At 38.4% G+C, this 20036-nt stretch overlaps 1 protein-coding gene across 4 annotated transcripts in view; it reads left to right on the plus strand.

Moving 5' to 3' along the window:
• The window catches only part of LOC127453071 (protein FAM131B-like), a 66853-nt gene that overhangs the window by 33345 nt on the left and 13472 nt on the right, over positions 1-20036 (plus strand). Inside the window, exons 3-6 of one of the 4 annotated variants that reach the window (XM_051719092.1) lie at positions 8288-8323; positions 8742-8847; positions 11709-11933; positions 15525-15665. In XM_051719092.1, the coding sequence (XP_051575052.1) occupies positions 8288-8323; positions 8742-8847; positions 11709-11933; positions 15525-15665 (508 nt within the window). The remainder of the gene's footprint in view (positions 1-8287; positions 8324-8741; positions 8848-11708; positions 11934-15524; positions 15666-20036) is intronic. The other 3 variants (XM_051719093.1, XM_051719094.1, XM_051719095.1) reach the window with 3 other exon arrangements.

Raw genomic sequence — 20036 nt, forward strand, 5'->3', positions numbered from 1 at the left:
ATACTGATCCGCATAGATTGCTCCTGTGCTTCCTCACTCAAGCGTCCCCTGTAAGCTTTCTCCATCCTCAGTCCTCACCTCCAGAGGCAGACCGGCCATCAGGAGAACCGATATGATGAAGGGGGCCATGATAAGCTGAAGGGGGCTGTGAGACTGTGCCGCGATATGCAGAAGGGGAGAGCGAAACACATTGCCACAACACCAACACCAACACCCCCCCCCCCCCCAGTCGACAACTTGCCATTGCACCACATCCCTCATTGCCCCATCCCAAACTACCTCCACACTCTCCCACCCCCACCCCTGTAAACAAATTTTCTCCAGGGCCAGTTTTTGTTCCCAGGCCGCCCCTGCTCATCTCCTCATGGTGCATTGAAAGAATTTATACATCCTTCATGAATGCGAACTTTGATCGGTTTCCAGGTCACAGGCTCAAGGACGGAGGAACGAGGAAACGAGTATGCACAATTTAAGAAATGAGATGCACCCTATGGGCCCTATTTTAAGAGTGATATGCCATAAGCACAGTGCTATGCAATCCGTCATATGTGCAAAGTCAGTGGGCATGGCCGTGAAGTTTTGATATTTTCAAGCTAAACGCTAATGGGCTTGGTCAAGTGCAATTTAATTCTCAGATTCTGCTCCAGTTATTGCACCGTCTGCATTCTATTATACTGTGTATTACATTCCTGTCAAGCAATGTCAATATAAATGATTACAGCCCATTTATAAGAATTTGGTTGTATAAATTGGCTTTCTGCAGTACATCCTCTGCCCTGTGAATGTATTGTTGACTGCACACGCAATGTATGTGTTGTACATGTTCTCTATCGGCCTCTCTGGGACTGTTGGCTCTCGTTATGTTCGCCAGTGTCTCACCTGCTTGAAATATACTTTGCTTCTCCCATTGTTTATTGTTTTGTAATGTATATTTGTAATATGTATCTCTGTTTAATGTTTTAGGTTTCATTTCTATGCGGATGCCTTGAGTTTTGGAAAGGTGCCATACAAAATAAACTTATTATTATTATTATTATTATTATAAGCATTAATCACATTGATCTACTGACATGCAAATCATGGCTAGTATTAAATGTGATTGATAGCTCTTTGATATCATCTGCTGGTGGAATCCCCAAACTGCAAAGGCAGGAACTGAGTTTAGACTTTGCGCCTAGATTAGTCATGGTTCTCAAACGTTTTCAAAATTGCGCTTTGCACCACTTCAATTAACATACAATACAACCACAGTTTGTGCACATACACCAACAGATAGTACAAACAATCCCACTCTTGCCCAGTTACGCTTTGCGCTGGCACGAATATTGCTTTTGAGTTAGTGCTCTCATGAAAATTGGATAAGATGCAGTGCTAAGTTGTTGTGTGTAGCGACTAGGGCTGTCACACAAATAGAGCCCTTTGTGTAATACACAGAACATAACCACTTTGAAACCACTGTATCATGAGTCTCACAGACTCCAAATAAGGCCAAAACACACCCACAAAGAAGCTCTTCTTCATTCTTCCCTCAGAGCAATAAAGAATTTCTAAACAGCTGAGCAACGATACAGCATTTAAATATGAGGACGCTCAAGACTACATGTGAAACATCAACTAATATGACATTAAAATGTTATCATTGACTTCATGCCTCATTCTATGAGTAGAATTCACATGAGATCAGTAAAAGATGCTTTTTAACCAGTTATATACTGTATATGCAGTAGAAAATGCATAATTTCTTGTTTACATTCTGAATTCATGGCGCTAATTTGCACAAACACGTAAACACGCCATAATATGCGTTGATTACACTTTATTATTGTAATTTATGATGACACTGATACTACTGCAAAGGTTTAGTATGGGTGTATAAAGAGTGTCAATGGGTAGAATACAGAAAACAAAATGATGATAGGCGTATCTTACTTTGAGCAGATGTGTGAATTAGGGATGTGCACGAGTAGTCGAATACTCGAGTATTCGTTCTGCAATAAATAATCGAAAAGTAAAAATACTACTCGAATTTCACAAAGTGTTGCTTTGCTGGCCGTAAATACAGTGAAATGCACATTATATCCTGAACAGTCAAAGTAAAACTTGCAGTCATAACTGAATGCATTGGATGGCACTGTGGACAGAAGTTGATCACGTTTGATGAGAGAATGGCGTTGTCTGCCTCCAGGCGCAGTGAAGTTTGGAATGACTTTTATCAAAATGATCAACATGTCATGTGCAAGCTTTGTCAGGTGAAACTAATCTATCATAATAGCACCACCACAATGAGATATCATATCAAGTTCAAACACCGAACCTTCAGAAAGACAGCTGTCCATCACAGCATTCACCACTGCAGGTAGGCACAAATTTACCCCCGAGTGTGCCGAGAAGACCACTCACCTGATAGCAAAAGCCGAGACGAGTGGGAACATTTCTTACTGGAGCCATTGTAAAATGAAGATGCTGCTAAAGAGGCTCAACTGAAAGCAAGGCTGTCCGTCCATTACATGCATAACAACCTGTAATTTTTAACCAAAAAAAATCATACCTTTTAACCAACAGACTTGTTTTAAAGTGTTAAAAAAAACAGACGCTCTTTAAAACCTGTTTACCTCAAAATGCCTTGATAGACCTAATAACAGATTGGTGAAATAAATTACAAACAATATTTTGTCAGATTAGATGAGTCATCATTTATACTCATATTCATGTTGTTCCAAACCCAAACGACTGACTTTCTTCTGTGGGAGGAACTCAAAAGGAGATGTCAGGAATTATGATAGGGACGGACAGCCTCGCTTTCATTTGAGCCTCATTAGCAGCATCTTCATTTTGCAATGTATTCTCATATTCCACAGAATATTACAGGTTTAAAAAAAAAACAATATGAGGGTGAATAAATGACAGAATTTTCATTTTTAGGTAAGTCAACCCAAAAAGACAATGTTACGGTTTATTTACATTTTGTATTGCAAACATTGTAACAAAAGAAATCTGACAAAAAATAAAAAATCTCATATGACACATTTTAAAAGATGTCCTGTGTTGGAGCTAGAACCACTGTGTTTTGGAGCAGGTGAGTCAAGTGCTCAAAGTTGATGGGCAGTACACAGCGGAACATCTGAAAAAGATGACAATAACCAATCATGTCAATTATCACTGTCAGAACATGATGCTGTATTTTATGAAGGGACCCTGTAATAGTACCTCCTAAATTATTCATACAAAAGTGCTAAAATGCTAAATTCTAATAAATACTACCTCACAACTGCTTTTATTAAATACATTAACTTAATGTGAAACCAAATTATTGGCATAGCAGATCTTGTACACTTGTACACTCTAGGGTATTAATTTATGGTTTGTGCTCCTAAGATCATCTAATATGATTCATGTTTTATAAAGGCACTATCTGTACTACTGATTTTTGTAGTGTCTAGTAGTGTGTCTGTTTGGAAATGCCATGTAACATTAAGAGTAAAGGATCTGACGACACATACATACATTTTTTATTATGTAGCTTGGATTTTCAGTCAAGAAACTTGGTTAAAATTAAAATAGTAGACTCATGGGGGCCTGGGTAGCTCAGTGGTAAAAGGCACTGGCTACCACCCCTGGAGTTCGCTAGTGGCGTGAAGCCTCCACACGCGCTATATCTCCGTGGCAACACGCTCAACAAGCCACGTGATAAGATGCACTGGTTGATGGTCTCAGACACGGAGGCAACTGGGATTCATCCTCCACCACCCAGACTGAGGTGAATCACTACATGATCATGAGGACTTAAAAAGCGCACTGGTGAAAAAGGGGAAATAAATAAATAATAGCAGACTCATACAGTCAGCCAGGTTAGCTATAAAGCAAATGATCAGGACACTCTACAAATGGGCAGTTTTCAGCTGTTGACATTTAACAAGACACTACACGTTTATAATTGAGAGAAAATGATGCAAACCTTAAATCACAGTATTCCTCTGATGGCATCTGTTTCTTTAAAAGTTTGCTGCCTTGGAGCTCATCTGTACTGTATGTGCTGATTCCATGCTCATGAGAGCACTGTGACTCTGGTCCCGCCCTGATAGTAAAACGAAGCGTGATTGGTTGAAGATAGAACGTGCTACGATCGGTCCGAGTAATGTGGCCGTTATCTGATTTGCTTGAGTAGACGATGGGTGGAGTCCACCTATTTGTGGATTGCCCGCAGCTCTCGCAAGAAATGTTTCAGAATTCACAAATGTGAGCTGCCATCCACAAATGCACAACAAGCGATCCACAAATAAATGTGCACGATTCGCAAATGAATGCTGGCAGAGTTGAGTTTGTGTTAAAAACTATATATTCGTAAATAATATTTTTATTTGCAAATCCCACTTTATTTTTGTGAAACTCCTAACATATATTTGTGAACCAACTTTATATTTGTGAATCTCTTTCTATTTGTCTCTAAATTAGAAACTCCATACAATATAAACATGATAACCATGATATGCCGATTGTTTATATAAGTTCTGTATGTTAATTGTGGCAGTTTACTTTTATTATTTAATTTTCTTTGCTTTGGGTGAGCTTAAGTGCTTTTGTTCTATACTTATTTTTATTTTTTTTTCACACATTGCTTATTTAAATGTTTTCAACAAAAAACACAGGATATAATATAAGCTTGTTTTGAAATGGTGACGCAACTTTAATGATTAAAAAAATTATAATTTCACAATGCTCTTTCTCAAATATTCTAATACAAAATTATAAAAAAATGCCCATCCCTAGTGTGAATGGCTTTCAACTGCAGACGGCACATGAGTGAAGCAGCATATCAAACAACAGAGTGAATGGGCACTTAGGAGTATTTTGAGTAGATTTTATTCCTTTTGTAGACTAATAAAACTAGACGTTGTCTTTGAAAATGTCTATTTGAATGATCGTACAGATGTAGGTACATTTGCACCGGTTCGCTTATAACGCCACAACCCAGTGTGTTCATGTTGACTGATCTTAACTGACTGAACAGGAATTAGCAGTCAGCCTCAAAGTAGGTGGAGCTCCAGGTCACACCTACCAATGACGTGGACCAATGGCAGTAATAAGGTGTTTAGTTGCCAGTAAGATGTTTTCCTGAAAGTTCATCCTGGCGAGCTGTTACAAACCACCAAAATTAAACAAATGCCTTTTTTTTTTTTTTTTTTTTTGCAAGACTTTGTTCTAAATCACGTCACACAAATTCATTCTTCGATTTCGTAGGAAGTGTGCAGGGGCCTTTAAACCATTTCTTTATGGACCTCGGTTTCTGCATGCTTGTTTAATGCACACACTGCATTTTCTTGCTGGACCACAAATGTTATGCCCCAATCTACTACAATTGTTTGTCTAAAGAGATTACATGGCAGTACGTTTGATTTAATGCAATTTAATGGATGTAACCTCAACCATGATTTAGAAAGAGATGACCAAAATTGTTTGCCTATTTGTTGTATTTATCCGAAGCTTTCCAAAGCATTTGTCCTCATTTACCACATTTGTGGCTCTTTAGATGAAACTCAAATAACTTTAATGTTGTTTTGAATCCAGACCACATTACTCAGCATCTGATTCAATAATTACAGTGCTGAGAGTTTATCACCCTCGAGCAACTCCAGCACCACAACCCAAAATATGCTGCTGTCAAATAGATAAAACACCCACAGGCTTTTGTACTAGAAATACTTAACATCTCTGTAATAGCAAGTAAACATAGCTCTCTGGAACTGACCTGCCCCTAAACCTCTCTGCATAGTGTATTTTTCTTTACCATTAACACTGGTAAATGTGGTAAACATCTTCACTGTAATAGTCCATTACAGCAATCTTAAAGGAATGGTTCACACAAAAACAAAAATTCTGTCATCATTTACTCACTCTCATGTTGTTCCAAACCAGTATGACATTCTTTCATGTGTGGAACACATAATGAGATGCCAGACAGAATGTTACCATGACAGAATTTGACAGAACTAATTTTTGGGTGAGCTCTCCCCTTAACACAAACATTCACACAATGCACAGATCTTATCTTCAAGATTACCAGACTGAAGTTGCTCCCTGTATTTGCTGTCTTTATTATTGGGTTGTTATTATATAATATTGTAAAACAATGACTAGAAATGACTTTATAACTAGAAATAATCTTGCTCACAGCACAAGCTTTGCTCACAGCTTTTATTTATCCATTTGGCTGTCTAAGCAATGGGTGTGAAGGCATAGTTTTTATGTGGATGCAGAAATAGCTTGCGCTCCCATGTCTGTCTGCATCTCAGTCAGCTCTCTAGTTTAGTAGTCAGGGCACTGATCAGGGAGTCGGCCCACAGGGAGTCAATCTTCAATAGTAAAATCATTCCAGTGCACTGAAACGTTCACTTCCTAAAAATGACCATCGCTGCACATTATGTTCACTTACCGGAAATGTTATCATGTCTTCTGAAGTCTCTCAAGTCGTTAGAAGATGGGCACAAGTGCAAAAGTCAAAGTCAAAGCCTTATTTTCTCTTTAAAAGAGTTGTTTGTAATGTCTTTAATCTATAATTACTATGAAAGGGGACATTTTTTTTAAACATTAGTTGTTAAAAGAAGGTTTAAAATACACTCCTTTACTGTATATTTTTATTTCTTTATTAATGTTGTTTATCTTTCATAATAAATCAGTACGTTTTAATATCTACAACGAAAATGCATGACAGTGTCATTTATACAGCAATGTTGCTTATTAATAACAGCTGTGTTAAATACGCGAGCTCGTAATCGTGTCGCAGGTGACTGAGTCATAAGTGTCCCATTGTTTAGTGAATCAACACCCTTGCCAGTGCCCGTATTCTTGTTCATGTCATACTGATTCATGACGTAGGGAGCTAGGGAGCTGACTGAGACACAGGACTTGAAGTATTTTCATTTGCAGCGCTTGCTTGGGCAAGCATCAATTTACTTAAAAAAAAAAAAAACCTAACCCTACATATTAAAGGGATATTCCAGGTTCAATACAAGTTAAACTCAATCGACAACATTTGTGGCATAATGTTGATTACCACTAAAATTATTTTTGACTCGCCCCTCCTTTTTTTAAACAATTAGCATAAATCTGTGTTACAGTGTGGGACTTACAATGGAAGCGAATGGGGCCAATATGTAAACATTAAAATACTGTTTCAAAAGTAGAGCCACAAGACATAAACAATATGCTTGTCAACGTGATTTTAGTGTGATAAAATAGCTAATTAAGTCATTTTTATTTTATTTTATTAATTAACCTTTTTTTATGTAAAGTTATATCCAATTTTGCAACTTTGCTGTCATGACGATGTGACACCATAAACCCTAAAACCCTACAAAATGACCATAAAAACTATAATATAAAGAACTTTACAGCTCAAATAATACACAAGTTTTAACCAAAGAAGTAATCTAAGTGCTTTTATTAAATTATAAGTTTCACATTACTGGCTTAAAAACCTTCCAAAAATTGGCCCCATTAATTTCCATTATAAGTGCCTCATTTTTGTTTCTTACAAAGAAATGGAGAGATGAGTCAAAATAAATTTTTGTGGTAATCAACATCATGCAACAAATGCTGTTGATTGAGCTTAATATTGTATTGAACCCGGAATATTCCTTTAAACTTTGGCATGTAATTCACCCACATTACATCAATACATCAAATCATGCAGCTTGTTGAAGAGGAGAGGTGTATTAATCCTTTTCTAAGCATGTAAACTTGCAAATTTAACCTTTTAAAAGCAACCGCCCAGAAGACTGTAGCAACCAACTAGCAACACCCTACCAACCACCCAGAACACCCTAGCAACTGCATAGCACCATGCTAAAACCACTCGGAATACTTTAGCAACTGCATACAGTAGCAACGCCCTGTTAACGAGCAGGCACCACCCACATTTTCTTCAGCAAAATCCAGTTTTGCTTGCCACCTTCACACTCTGTTACAGATAGCACACAAGAGCCAATTAAAAGAAGAAAAAAAAAATGTAAAACAACAAACAGAATGAACCACTGCTTTATTCCACTTCTCTCATAGTCTGGCCAATGAATGGACTTCTCAGAATTAGATTTTTTTGGTCTCTGCTCTTTTTTATTTCTCTGTTTCTCCTACTTCACATGTTTTTTTTTAAATGCCTTGTTCTGTCACAATCCCCTTCTCTCTCCTCCTTTCTCTGTGGCCTTTTGTCTCTTGTTCTTTTCTTCTCTTTCCCCAACTCTGTCTCTCCCCATCCCTTTCTCTCCCCATCCCTCCTTCCTCTTTCTCTCAGCATGGCCGAACAGACTTTTCATGGGATGAAAGCAATGTAAGTGTTGTGAATGTCATTCCTCCTTATTGCTTTCCTTTTCTTTCCTTTTGTTATGTTCATTTGATTCACAGTAGATGTCTCCTATCTCACACCCCAGTCCTTCTTTTGATCTGTCTCTCTTGGAGTGACTTGATGGTGTGCCGTAGTAGTTAGACATAATTACAGATGTAATAAAAATAAATAAAAAAAAAGACTACACTTCCCACCATGCAAATGGATATATATTAAGAAGCAGGCTGTTGGGAAATGTAGTGTTTAAAACCACCGTGCTAATGTCCTATCTAAACTTCTCTCATCACCTCTTTCTTTTTCATAAAATGCCACACACAATTTTGCATTTCATTTCTCCTCCTGCTCCATCTATTTCTTCTTCATCTTTCCATTCTTCTCTCTTCAATGCCTCCCTTTATTTCAGCTGTCCATGGAGGACACAACCTCCATCCTCCCTCGACTGAAGAAGAGGAACTCCAACGCCTATGGAATCGGTGCTCTGGCTAAGTCCTCTCTGACAGGTGTGTCAGGTGTGTGTCTGTCCTGTGAAATGGTAAACTGACCCCCATGTTGGCTCCAGACTGAGCTGGAGGAGTTGGAGCCAGCATGGACCCTTGTGGGTTCCCTTTTCCATTTACAACACTCGCCAATGTCTCATGTCATTGGTGAAATACCACAATCCGAATAGAGTAGGTCCTTGAAAAGTAAGCAATACATTTCCTACAGTGTATTGTTACCTGGGTTATTATCCTGTAGTTTTAAATATTGAATTGAGTTTTTATTTATATTTTATTTTCCCAATGTCACATCAATTTCGTTTTTGTTAGTTTTCATATATGCTATAATTATTAGATTTATCATAATTTTCAGTTTAGTTTTTCAGTGTTGTGTTAAGGATCAAGACAGTCATGAGAAATCATACCCAGAGGCAGGAATAGTGTTCCAAAGAGGTTGTTTAGTAGATTAGTAAGAGGTGCAAAATATGCAGATAAACAGTGTTTTAAGAGCAAATAAAATCCAAGGTCATTTTAAAAACAATCTAAAAACTACTGTTACTGAACTAAAAGCAGTACTGACTCCCCTTCCTAAACAAAAGAGGCCAGAATCCATTGTGCTCAAGCAGTGCTAGTTAACGACCTTGTTACATGCTCCAAACACAATCCAACCACCCTCTCTTCTCTCGCCTAGTGGCGGCTGGTTTAAATACATTTTTCCCGCCTTTACTATTTGGAACATAGAGTATTTTGTTTAACATAAAATTAAACCTCACCCTCACATTAAATGAGATAATGAGAGTTAGAAGCAACACTAATAAATACAATAAATAGGACGGATAAAAGTATTTGCACAATAAAACCCCAATAAATACAGATTTTTTTTTTTTTTTAACAAAACAATACATTTCCATTGATCACATTAAAATCCCATGATGGAGATTCATTACCAGGCTCTCCATCACAAGTGTATATATAGTTTTTGTTCTACATTTAGTATTTTAGAGCCGTCAAAGTTAATGTTTAACACCGTTTAATTTCTCAGGGCCAGCTAGTAATATTTATATCTAGTGGCATTTTCAAGTTTAATGAAGATGGTGGTAAAGTTTAGTTAGAAGTCATGAAAATGTATGTTAGTTTAGTATGTTTATTCCAGTTAATGAAAAAGTTTTAGTTTTCTTTAATTCAATAATAACACTGATTACCATGTGGATTGTCGTTTTATTCTAAGCGGTGGTTGATGGGATATGTAGGTTTTTGTATGTCAAGCGCTTGTGGAGACAGTGTGTTGTTTTGTAATGTTGTGTCTCAGACTCTTATATCTGTGTTTCTGTACTACTGTAATGTGCAGTGAATTGCAGTGCAGTGTATACATTTTTCTGTTTTACAGATACTTAAATTTTAATAATTCATGTTCATCATTTCATTAGACATTACTTAAGAGCTTGCAAGATGTTTGAATTAGCTCTGTATGTTTGCACTAATGCAGTGGTAAAATACTGTATATACAGTACTCAAGTAGCATTGATTTTTTTATTCCGCAGTGTCTTATGTAAAGGCCCTACACAGAATTTACTTAAGTTATCTTGCACTGTTACCAGGTTTGATTCAATTGCACAGTAGCTGCACTAAATAAGACTGCACAAATAAGAGAAAAGCATTTACAGAAAGAGACAGTCTGGTATTATGTGTAGACCTTTATTAGTGTGGAGAGATATCACTGCAACGAGACAAACCTCATTTCTTTCTCCATACCCATTGTTGCTAAAACATTATTTATTTTTCCATTCCATCATCACCTACATCTAAATATTGATGTCATTTGCATTTCAAACAAACTAAAATTAAACAAAATCCAACACATTCCTATCACCAGCAGAACTGTTACTATACATGTCAGTAGTCCAGTGGTTCTCAACTGGTTTTGCTTTTGGTCCCAGATTTTACATTGGACTTCTAGACTAGTGGTGACCCAACAAAGTGCCAAAATTGTTTATCATGCAAAAGTAAACAAAAAAGTCCTTGAGAAATGAAAACATTAAAATTAATTAATTTTTCAATATGATCTGTATAGACTGAAGAATATACAGAGTTATTATCATGACATTTTGTGAATGCGTAAACAACAGCAGGAGTGTGATGTACTGGTCTAACACAAATAGTAAACAAACACTGGGCCAAATACTGTATAAGCCTTGTCTTTATAGTTTGTGTGTTTGGGATCTAAATGTCTCTTGAATTTCAGTGGGTTTTTGCTCTCGGCAGTCAGTAATTCACTACACAGAACACACTGTGGTCGACACAAACCATCTTTATCCTTGTTGCAAGTCAACATGTATTTAATGTAGTCTGGGCCAAATTCTCTTCAACCTTGCATAACTGTTGAGGAAGAGGGCATGTCACACAACATGTTGTGTGTATGTTGGCTTTTGCTTAATTTGGCTGGCTCCTACCAAGTAAGAGATTCATTTGCTGCGAAATGTAAAGTTTGATTGCGTCTACAGCATTTGATGTCAACAACAAAAGATAATGGAAGCATTTTCCACTTTTCCCTTTATAAAGTAAATCCTATTTATTTTGCTATCCTACTATGCATAATTGTATAATTAGTTGCATTTTAATATTTAACATTTAGGATTGTTTTTCCTTGCTGTCCGTGACCCAATCAGAACAGACCTGTGATCCATGTTTGGGTCATAACCCACCAGTTGAGAACCACTTCCACTTCTCTTCATTTGCTCAAGTTACATCCACCCATACACTCCAGTCTCTGAGCAAGTGACCTCATACTGTTAAGCTACTTTACTCTCTTTGTCCATTATCTACAAAAATTCCCTCTCTCTCACACACATTTCCTTTCTTGTCCCTTCATCCACTCTTCTGTCTGTCCACTTCAGGAGTGTCTCGGTCTATGAAGGATAAGGTGACAAAGCCGACAGCGATGGCCCAGGGACGCGTGGCTCATATGATTGAGTGGCAGAGCTGGGGCATGCAGACGGTGGGCGTGGGGGGCATGGGAGCGGGACGCACCTCCAGTCTGCACCTCCAACACGAGCGCAAGCTGGAAAATGACGCATACAGTGATCTAAGCGACGGAGAGAAAGAGGCTCGCTTCGCTGCAGGTGAGAGACAGATACAGACAGAGCTAATAAGATGGGCGAAAGAGAAAATGAGAAACAGATCTACATTAAAAATGTAGGGCTCAAATGTATTCCTAAAAATGTAACATGTTTCTTATACATAAGAAAAATATTTTGTCAGAATACACGGCTACTTTTGAATGGGAGTCAATAAAGAAAGATGCTTTTTGGGTCCAGATGGTGTACACTATCTACTATTAGAGACTTACAGGGCCATAACCAGCCAAAACTTGACCCTTGGCTCAAACTCCCAGATGGTTTGATTCATGAGCTACCACCATTATACCCTTAAGCTAGGCACTTAACCAAGTAATTCTCCAGAGGGATTGTTCCTGTAGTAAAAAAAACTTAAATTACTTTGTGTAAGGAAGTGTCTGATAAATTAAGAATAATGTATAATTAACACGTTATCTGTTGTGAGCATATACTGTAAAATCATTTTTTATACTGCAAGAAAAGCATGCTGTACTGTGTTGAGTAGGCAGTCTGTTGTTATTTAGCATAGGATCAGGTGCAAGAAACAGCACTACCACACTCAGTTCATCTGCACCTGTCTGCCACTGAATGCCGTAAATCAGCCTGAATGCATCATCATTCTTTATTTATGCCGATGAGAATGCCGGAAATATGGCTGGGATGTTTGCCTCTATCTCTTATATCTGAAATGATGAGTCTTCTTCATAGCATTTCCACAGACAGGTGAAAGAGATTAGGGCTTAGTAACTGATGGAAGTCAAAGTTTAACATTTTTATGTGTCCTTGAGTTAATACCTGGAAATGATCAAATTTCTGGATCAGATGAAGTGACATAAAACAATAAAAATTATGATGTAAAAACCTACTACATCTCTTAAAAGTAGTGCACTGATTATTAAGTAAAGGGACTACACAAACAAAACTGAAAAAACAAAAGAAAAGAAAAAAGATTTAATTTAGATTAATCTCCTAAACATGTTTAGAGGTATTTACCTAAACACCATTTTGCTGTCCTGCTGTACATTGTTAGATATAAACATAATGTGTCTATTTTTTTTCTCCCAATTTGGAATGCCCAATTCCCAATGTGCTTTTTTTTTTTAAGTCCTTGTGGTCGCGTAGTGATTCGCCTCAATCCAGGTGGTGGAGGACGAATCCCAGCTGCCTCCGCGTCTGAGACCGGCAACCCGCGCATCTTATCACGTGGCTTGTTGAGCGTGTTGCCACGGAGACATAGCGTGTGTGGAGGCTTCACGCCATCCACTGCGGCATCCATGCTCAACTCACCATGAGTCCCACCAAGAACAAACCACATTATAGTGACCATGAGGAGGTTACCCCATGTGACTCTACCCTCCCTAGCAACTGGGCCAATTTGGTTGCTTAGGAGACCTGTCTGGAGTCACTCAGCACTCCCTGGTATTGGAACTAGCGAACTAGCAAACTCCAAGGGTGGTAGCCAGCGTCTTTACCACTGAGCTACCCAGGCCTCCTTATTATTATTATTTTTTAATAATATTGACAAATCTAGCATTAAATTAATGAAAGAATTAACTGAGAAGAGCATCGATACAATCAGTCTATTGAATTGTCAACACCACAAGACTTTATTTTTTTTATTTTTTTAAGAAACAAATGCATAGTTTGGTTTTTCTTAAAGGGATAGTTCACCCCAAAATGAAAATTCACTTATTGTTTACACACTCCTCTGTTGTTATAACCCCATTTGGCTTTCTTTCTTTTTCTTAACACAAAAGGAAAAATTGTGAAAAAATTTTATTCTCAGTGATGTCATTCAATGGCATTTTATGGTGTCCCCCTCTTCAAGCTTCAAAAGCACACAAAAGTTTAACTCAAAAGTCTAATAAATTATTCCACAAGACTCAATTGTTATGAAAGCATACGATGAGGTTTGGTGAGAAACAAACCGAAATATAATGTATTATTTAGCTAAACTGTTGACCGACCTTTGCACGTTCATGAGACTGCACGAGAGCAGTATCTGTCACGAGATGGGGTGTTCAAGCAGCAAATCGTTTTGTTTATATAAAAACAGGTCCGTCACAGCGATACTAACAACAGAACACAACACAGCTGCACACAAACCAGAGAACAGAACTTATTAAATATGTCTGATGAGTTTGTAGTTGTAGAATAGATGCTTTTTTATGCCCAGCCTTATTTATTTGAAATAGAGTTCTCAATCAAACTGAGAGAGATAGACAGAGGAGGCTGACGGCAGCTACAGTCACACCATGTCCTAACCTGACAGAAAATGACATGTGATAAAAGGTATATTTTAGATGTTAATCAGAGTTGTTGTCCTAACCAGCCGTGACAAGCAACAGTACATTCTGTCATTCTCTTAGTTTCTATTTTCGGCATTTTCGGCATCTCTCTGGGTAACCGCGCCCGCTATGAACTGGCACCGGACCAAAAACTTTCTCATAACAGTATATTGAAGCCAGCATCTCACTAGCCGGTTAAAAACTTGATTTTGACCAAGAATGTTTTCACTGAGGTATCGCTCTCTTCAGTCGGAGGTCAGTCGGAGGTCTGTCACAAATGCTCACCGGTTCAGAACGGAGGAAAGCTGATGGACATTCCTGCCTTCTCTATCTCTGCTTGATTGAGTACTCTGTTTCAAACAAATGAGGCTGGGCATAGAAATGCATCTGTTCTCCGACTACAAACTCATCAGACACAGGGTCGGATTAAGGTATTCAGGGTCCCTGGGCTTAAAGTTTTACTGTGCCCTGCCTGTTGTCGTACTGCATGGGTGGGGGGTGTGAGGGGAAAAACGGGCTTGTGGGAGCGGAACGTTACCCTATGACCATGCACTACACGGATGCATTTCGCAGTTGCACACCGTCTCCATGTTTACATCAGCTTGATTTTTTGCTCTCGTGGGCCCCCTTAGTGACCTGGACCCCTGGGCACATGCCCATAAAACCCACTGGATGATCCGCCCCTGATCAGACACATTAAGTCTTTTATCTGGTTTGTGTGCAGCTGTGTTGTCTTCTGTTGTTTCTATCGCTGTGGTGGACCTGTTTTTAAATAAACAAAATGAGTTGTAGCTTGAATGTCCTTTTAAAGCTTGAAGAGATGGTCACCATAAACTGCCATTGTATAACATCACTGAGCACAACATTTTTTCACAACTTGTCCCTATGTGTTAAGAAAAAGAAAGTCATATGGGGTTATGGCAACACGGGAGTGAGTAAACAATGACTGAATGTTCTTTTTTGGGTGAACTGACCCTTTAAGTTTAATATACAGTATATGCTTTTTGACTCTAAATGAAGTATTGAGTTTGGTCTGAGGACAGGTGGTATTAGAGGTAGTGAGTGATGATGTAACGTCATCATTTTGATCAAAAATGTAAGTGGTTATGTTTGAATTGTTCACTTTCAAAATGGCAGGTAAAATGTTTTAAATGTCTCAGTACCAAAATGTCATGCAAAAGTATCCGTTATTCTAAGTTCTACTTATTCTTACCTGTATAATTTAAAACCTAGATAAATTTGTAAGTTTTGATGTGTTTGTACTGGCCAACAGTAATTAGCCTTGACTCCTGAATTTGAATCCTATCAGGTGTGCTTCAGCAGTTTGCGATCTCTGAGGCGACTCTGTTGGCCTGGAGCTCTATGGATGGAGAGAGCACAAGCGTTGGATCTAACCAGGGGAGCGTAGCCCACCTAAGTGAAGCCAACCAGGAGAGCATCACCAGCCGAGGTATTGACTACATTTTTCCAAGCCAATTTCACTAACACGCCCTGCTGTGTGTATGGTCAATATGAAATCCAAATTGACCCTGTTTACTTTCTCAATGCATGTTCCTGATCTTAACTGGTGCGTGTTATTCCAAAGAAAAGCATATCTTCGTAATCTTCAATCAAAATGTAATAACTTGCTTCACCTCTGAAATAACTTTCATTTTCTGCTGACATTACCAACAGCCAAATACCTATTTAGGCATCATTTTAGCAAACTCATATTCAGTCTGGCTTCATTCTGGTAACGCCCATTTTTCACTATCTAATCAGTTTTTGATGGATAAAATCAAGTCTCGTCCCACGTTTTTCTTACTGAATATCCTGATTTCACATTATGGAAGTGAAATGGGTTGCAAACAGCAATTCATGATGACTTTAAGGCTGAAAACTTCATCAATTCAACAACAGAAATTTCAAGTCTGATTGCCCTGTCACAGTGATCCCTGATGAGTGCTGTTACAATTCAGTCAACTTGCTGTCATAAGCAGCAATAAAACACTCTGTTTTTCAACCATTTCCATTAAGCAGATCTTAGATCAAAGACTAGGTATAGAAGATATGGTTGATATCCCCAACTAATCCCTTGATGACTGAACAATGAGGTATTTCTTTCGTTTTTCTTTTATTTAAGCTAAGAGTTTCCTCTAAAACAAAGTTCTCCATTGAAAGCCCCCTAGAGAGAGGGTGCAATTGATATATTGCAGCTGATTTGGAATTCAGCGCACATTGGGTTTTAAATAAATGAATAACTAAAGGTCAGGGACCCGTGATTCTCAGGAGAACATAAACTAATCCACTGAACAGTTCAGTAAAGCTTACAGACTCAAATGAGAGCTCAGAACAACAAAAGCCATCTGCATGCCAAATGACAGCATGTTTCAGACGTGATTGTATCAGTAATGTGAAATGCTAAGGCAGAATGGTTACAAATCTCTGATCAAGTAACTAGTTTCACAGTCTCACACTCTGAAGGCTTTAATAAATCCAGATGGTAGTTTCTCTTCAACATCTGAACTGTATGTAACACTAATAAAAGGATATGTAAATGTACACTGTAAAACCTAATGTTGTCATTACTGGAAAAATCAAGTTGTCTCAATTTAACATTACTTGAAATGTCACGTTTTGGGCTCATAACTCAAATATATTTATATTTTTTCTGATTTACTGTATGTAATATGTGTATAATATACTCTCACCCACCACTTTATTATGTTCACCTGTACACCTACTTATTCATGTGATTATCTAATCACCCACTCATGTAGCAGCAGTGCAATGCATAAAATCATGCAGATATGGATCGGGAGCTTCAGTTAATGTTCACATCAACCATCAGAATGGGGAAAAAATGTGATCTCAGTAAAAAGTGATCTCTGTCAACCAAGAACAGAAAGCTGAGGCTACAGTGGGCCTACCATCTGTGTACCTCAGCAGGAATCGAGATTCATAAGACCATACTAAGTTTTTCCAGTCTTTAACTGTCCAGTTTTGGTGAGCCTGTACCCACTACAGCCTCAGCTTTCTGTTCTTGGCTGACAGAAGTGGATGTGGTCTTCTGCTGTTGTAGCCCATCTGCCTCAATGTTCGACGTGTTGTGCATTCTGAGATGCTATTCTGCTCTCTACAGTTGTACAGAGGGGTTATCTGAGTTACTATAGCCTTTCTGTCAGCTCGAACCAGTCTGGCCATTGTCCGTTGACCTCTCTCATCAACAAGGCGTTTTTGTCCGCAGAAATGCCACTCACTGGATGTTTTGTGTTTTTCGCACCATTCTCTTTACACTCTAGAGACTGTTGTGTGTGAAAATCCCGGGAGATCAGCAGTTACAGAAATACTCAAACCAGCCCGTCTGGCACCAACAATCATGCCACGGTCAAAATCACTGAGATCACATTTTTTCCCCATTCTGATGGTTGATGTGAACATTAACTGAAACTCCTGACCCGTACCAGCGTGATTTTATGCATTACACTGCTGCCACACGATTGGCTGATGAGCTAATCGCATGAAAAAGTAGGTGTACACGTGTTCCTATTAAAGTGGTTGATGATTGTAAGTAATATGTTCATTGAATTTATTTACCTTAAAAATCAATGGACTTATGATTTTAAATGTTAATAACTAAAACAATTGAGTTTAAAATTGAGACAATGTGGAATACCTATAATCCCTTGCGCTTGAATTATTTAATTATATTTCCTTGGTCAAAAGGAACTTATGGGGCATTTAATTTGTTGTTATTAAAAATTCATAGAGGTTTTAGCTCATTTGTAATATTATTTATATTGTTTTGTTGCAAATAGTTGTTTTGTGGGATGTCACCATTAGGGTGATCTGTGTCCCCTTTGGTCAAGTTAGACCCTGTTAACTTTATTTTAGATCACCTTGTGCATGTGCAACTGAAGTGTGGGTTTAGATGCATTTCAGTGGAGAATTCAGTTTATTTAATGATTGACATAGAATTGGTTATAATTAGGCTTGGGAATAGTAAGGGATTTTACAATTCCGGTTCCGATTCCTCTTAACGATTCTGGTTCCAGTAAGGATACCAGTAATTCTTTTAGTACATTTTTTTTTTATTTTTTTTACCTTTCTCCAAATAAATAATTATTTAGAAATGAGAAATGCAATTCTTATTGTATTTACTACCCTCTGCTGTCTGTTAACAAATAATGAGATCATTTCAGATTTCAACAGAGCAGATATAACCAATCAGAAATCAATTTAATACAGTTCTTGTAAAAGGTGTGTTTGCAGAATTTTTAGAGACATAAATACAATCCAATAATAGATCCTAACTATATTTTAAATAAAGAAATCTAAACCAACAAGAAATGTGACAACATATTTCATTAATTCATTTATTGTTTTATACCATTCCACTTATTACAACAAAACTTGTATATCTTTAATTATACATTGTCATATGAACAATCAGCTCATATGACAATGTCTGCAACTACACTGCTTGATTTAACAGAGACACAGGTCATCATTTATTTATTTTTTCTCTCCCCTTTTCTTTCCAATTTGGAATGCCCAATACCCAATGCGCTCTAAGTCCTCGTGGTGGCGTTGTGACTCCTCAATCTGGGTGACGGAGGACGAATCTCAGTTTTCTCCGCGTCTGAGACCGTCAATCCGTGCATCTTATCACATGGCTTGTTGAGCGCGGTACCACGGAGACGTAGCACGCGTGGAAGCCTACGCTATTCTCCGTGGCGTCCACGCACAACTCACCATGCGCCCCACCGAGAGTGAGAACCACATTATAGCGACCACGAGAAGATTACCCCATGTGACTCTACCCTCCCTAGCAACTGGGCCAATTTGGTTGCTTAGGAGACCTGGCTGGAGTCACTCAGCATGCCCTGGATTCTAACTCGTGACTCCAGGGGTGGTAGCCAGCGTCAATACTTGCTGAGCTACCCAGGCCCCTGACACATGTCATCATTAAATAAACAGTAACAGTTCCATCTTCCAGAGACATTTTACATTTCACAAATTAGCCGACCGCGGTCTGGGTCCAGACCCCAGATTAGTTCCATCTGGGCCGCGAGACATCATGACAACGGGTATTGTTTCTACACTTTAGTTTAGCAGCACTACAAAACAAAGGAGCTGTGTACACCGCTGTGTACACATACACTTTCAGCGCTATATCCTTTAATGTTTTTCTCTAGCATCGAATACACTTCATTAATGCCCTTTCGTGCTCCGCACGCGTTACCTCTCTCCCCCGGCCCTCGACATGAGGTGCCGCATAGTAGAGCTGCAAACGTGATTATTTTAACGACAGAAGACCGTAGCGGAGATATACAATGAGCAGCAATATAGATGGATATAGATGCCGGTGCATATTTCGCTAAAACACACTGCTCACTTTTGCTTCAACGAAAATGAAGTAAAATGAAACAATCTTTATGGGTCTGACATGACTCAGACGGTTCAGCTAAGCAAAGTTTGTGACAGGACAATTTAGCATGGTTCCAGAGCGCCTTTAGACTAGAAACGATTTTTTTCCCATCTGGCCCCGGACAGCACACATGAGGAGACTAAAATAGGGAGAGAAATAAAACAGGTTAACAAGCAGGGCAGGTGTGACTAATGAACTAATAATAAGCAAACAAGGAGGCGAGATTAAAGACAGAGAGACATAAGGCAAAACAGAAACAAAACAAAGCCACGTGCTCTCACAAAAACACAGACACCCGAATGTCACAAGCACATATCGCCAAGACAATAGGCAATATGTGCCCATGCCAACCGACAGAAAAGACGAGAGAATGCACGGCATTCTCACACTAGACAAAGCCTGAGCGAACAT

Source organism: Myxocyprinus asiaticus, chromosome 15 (genome assembly GCF_019703515.2).
Source record: "Myxocyprinus asiaticus isolate MX2 ecotype Aquarium Trade chromosome 15, UBuf_Myxa_2, whole genome shotgun sequence".
Taxonomy (NCBI): domain Eukaryota; kingdom Metazoa; phylum Chordata; class Actinopteri; order Cypriniformes; family Catostomidae; genus Myxocyprinus; species Myxocyprinus asiaticus.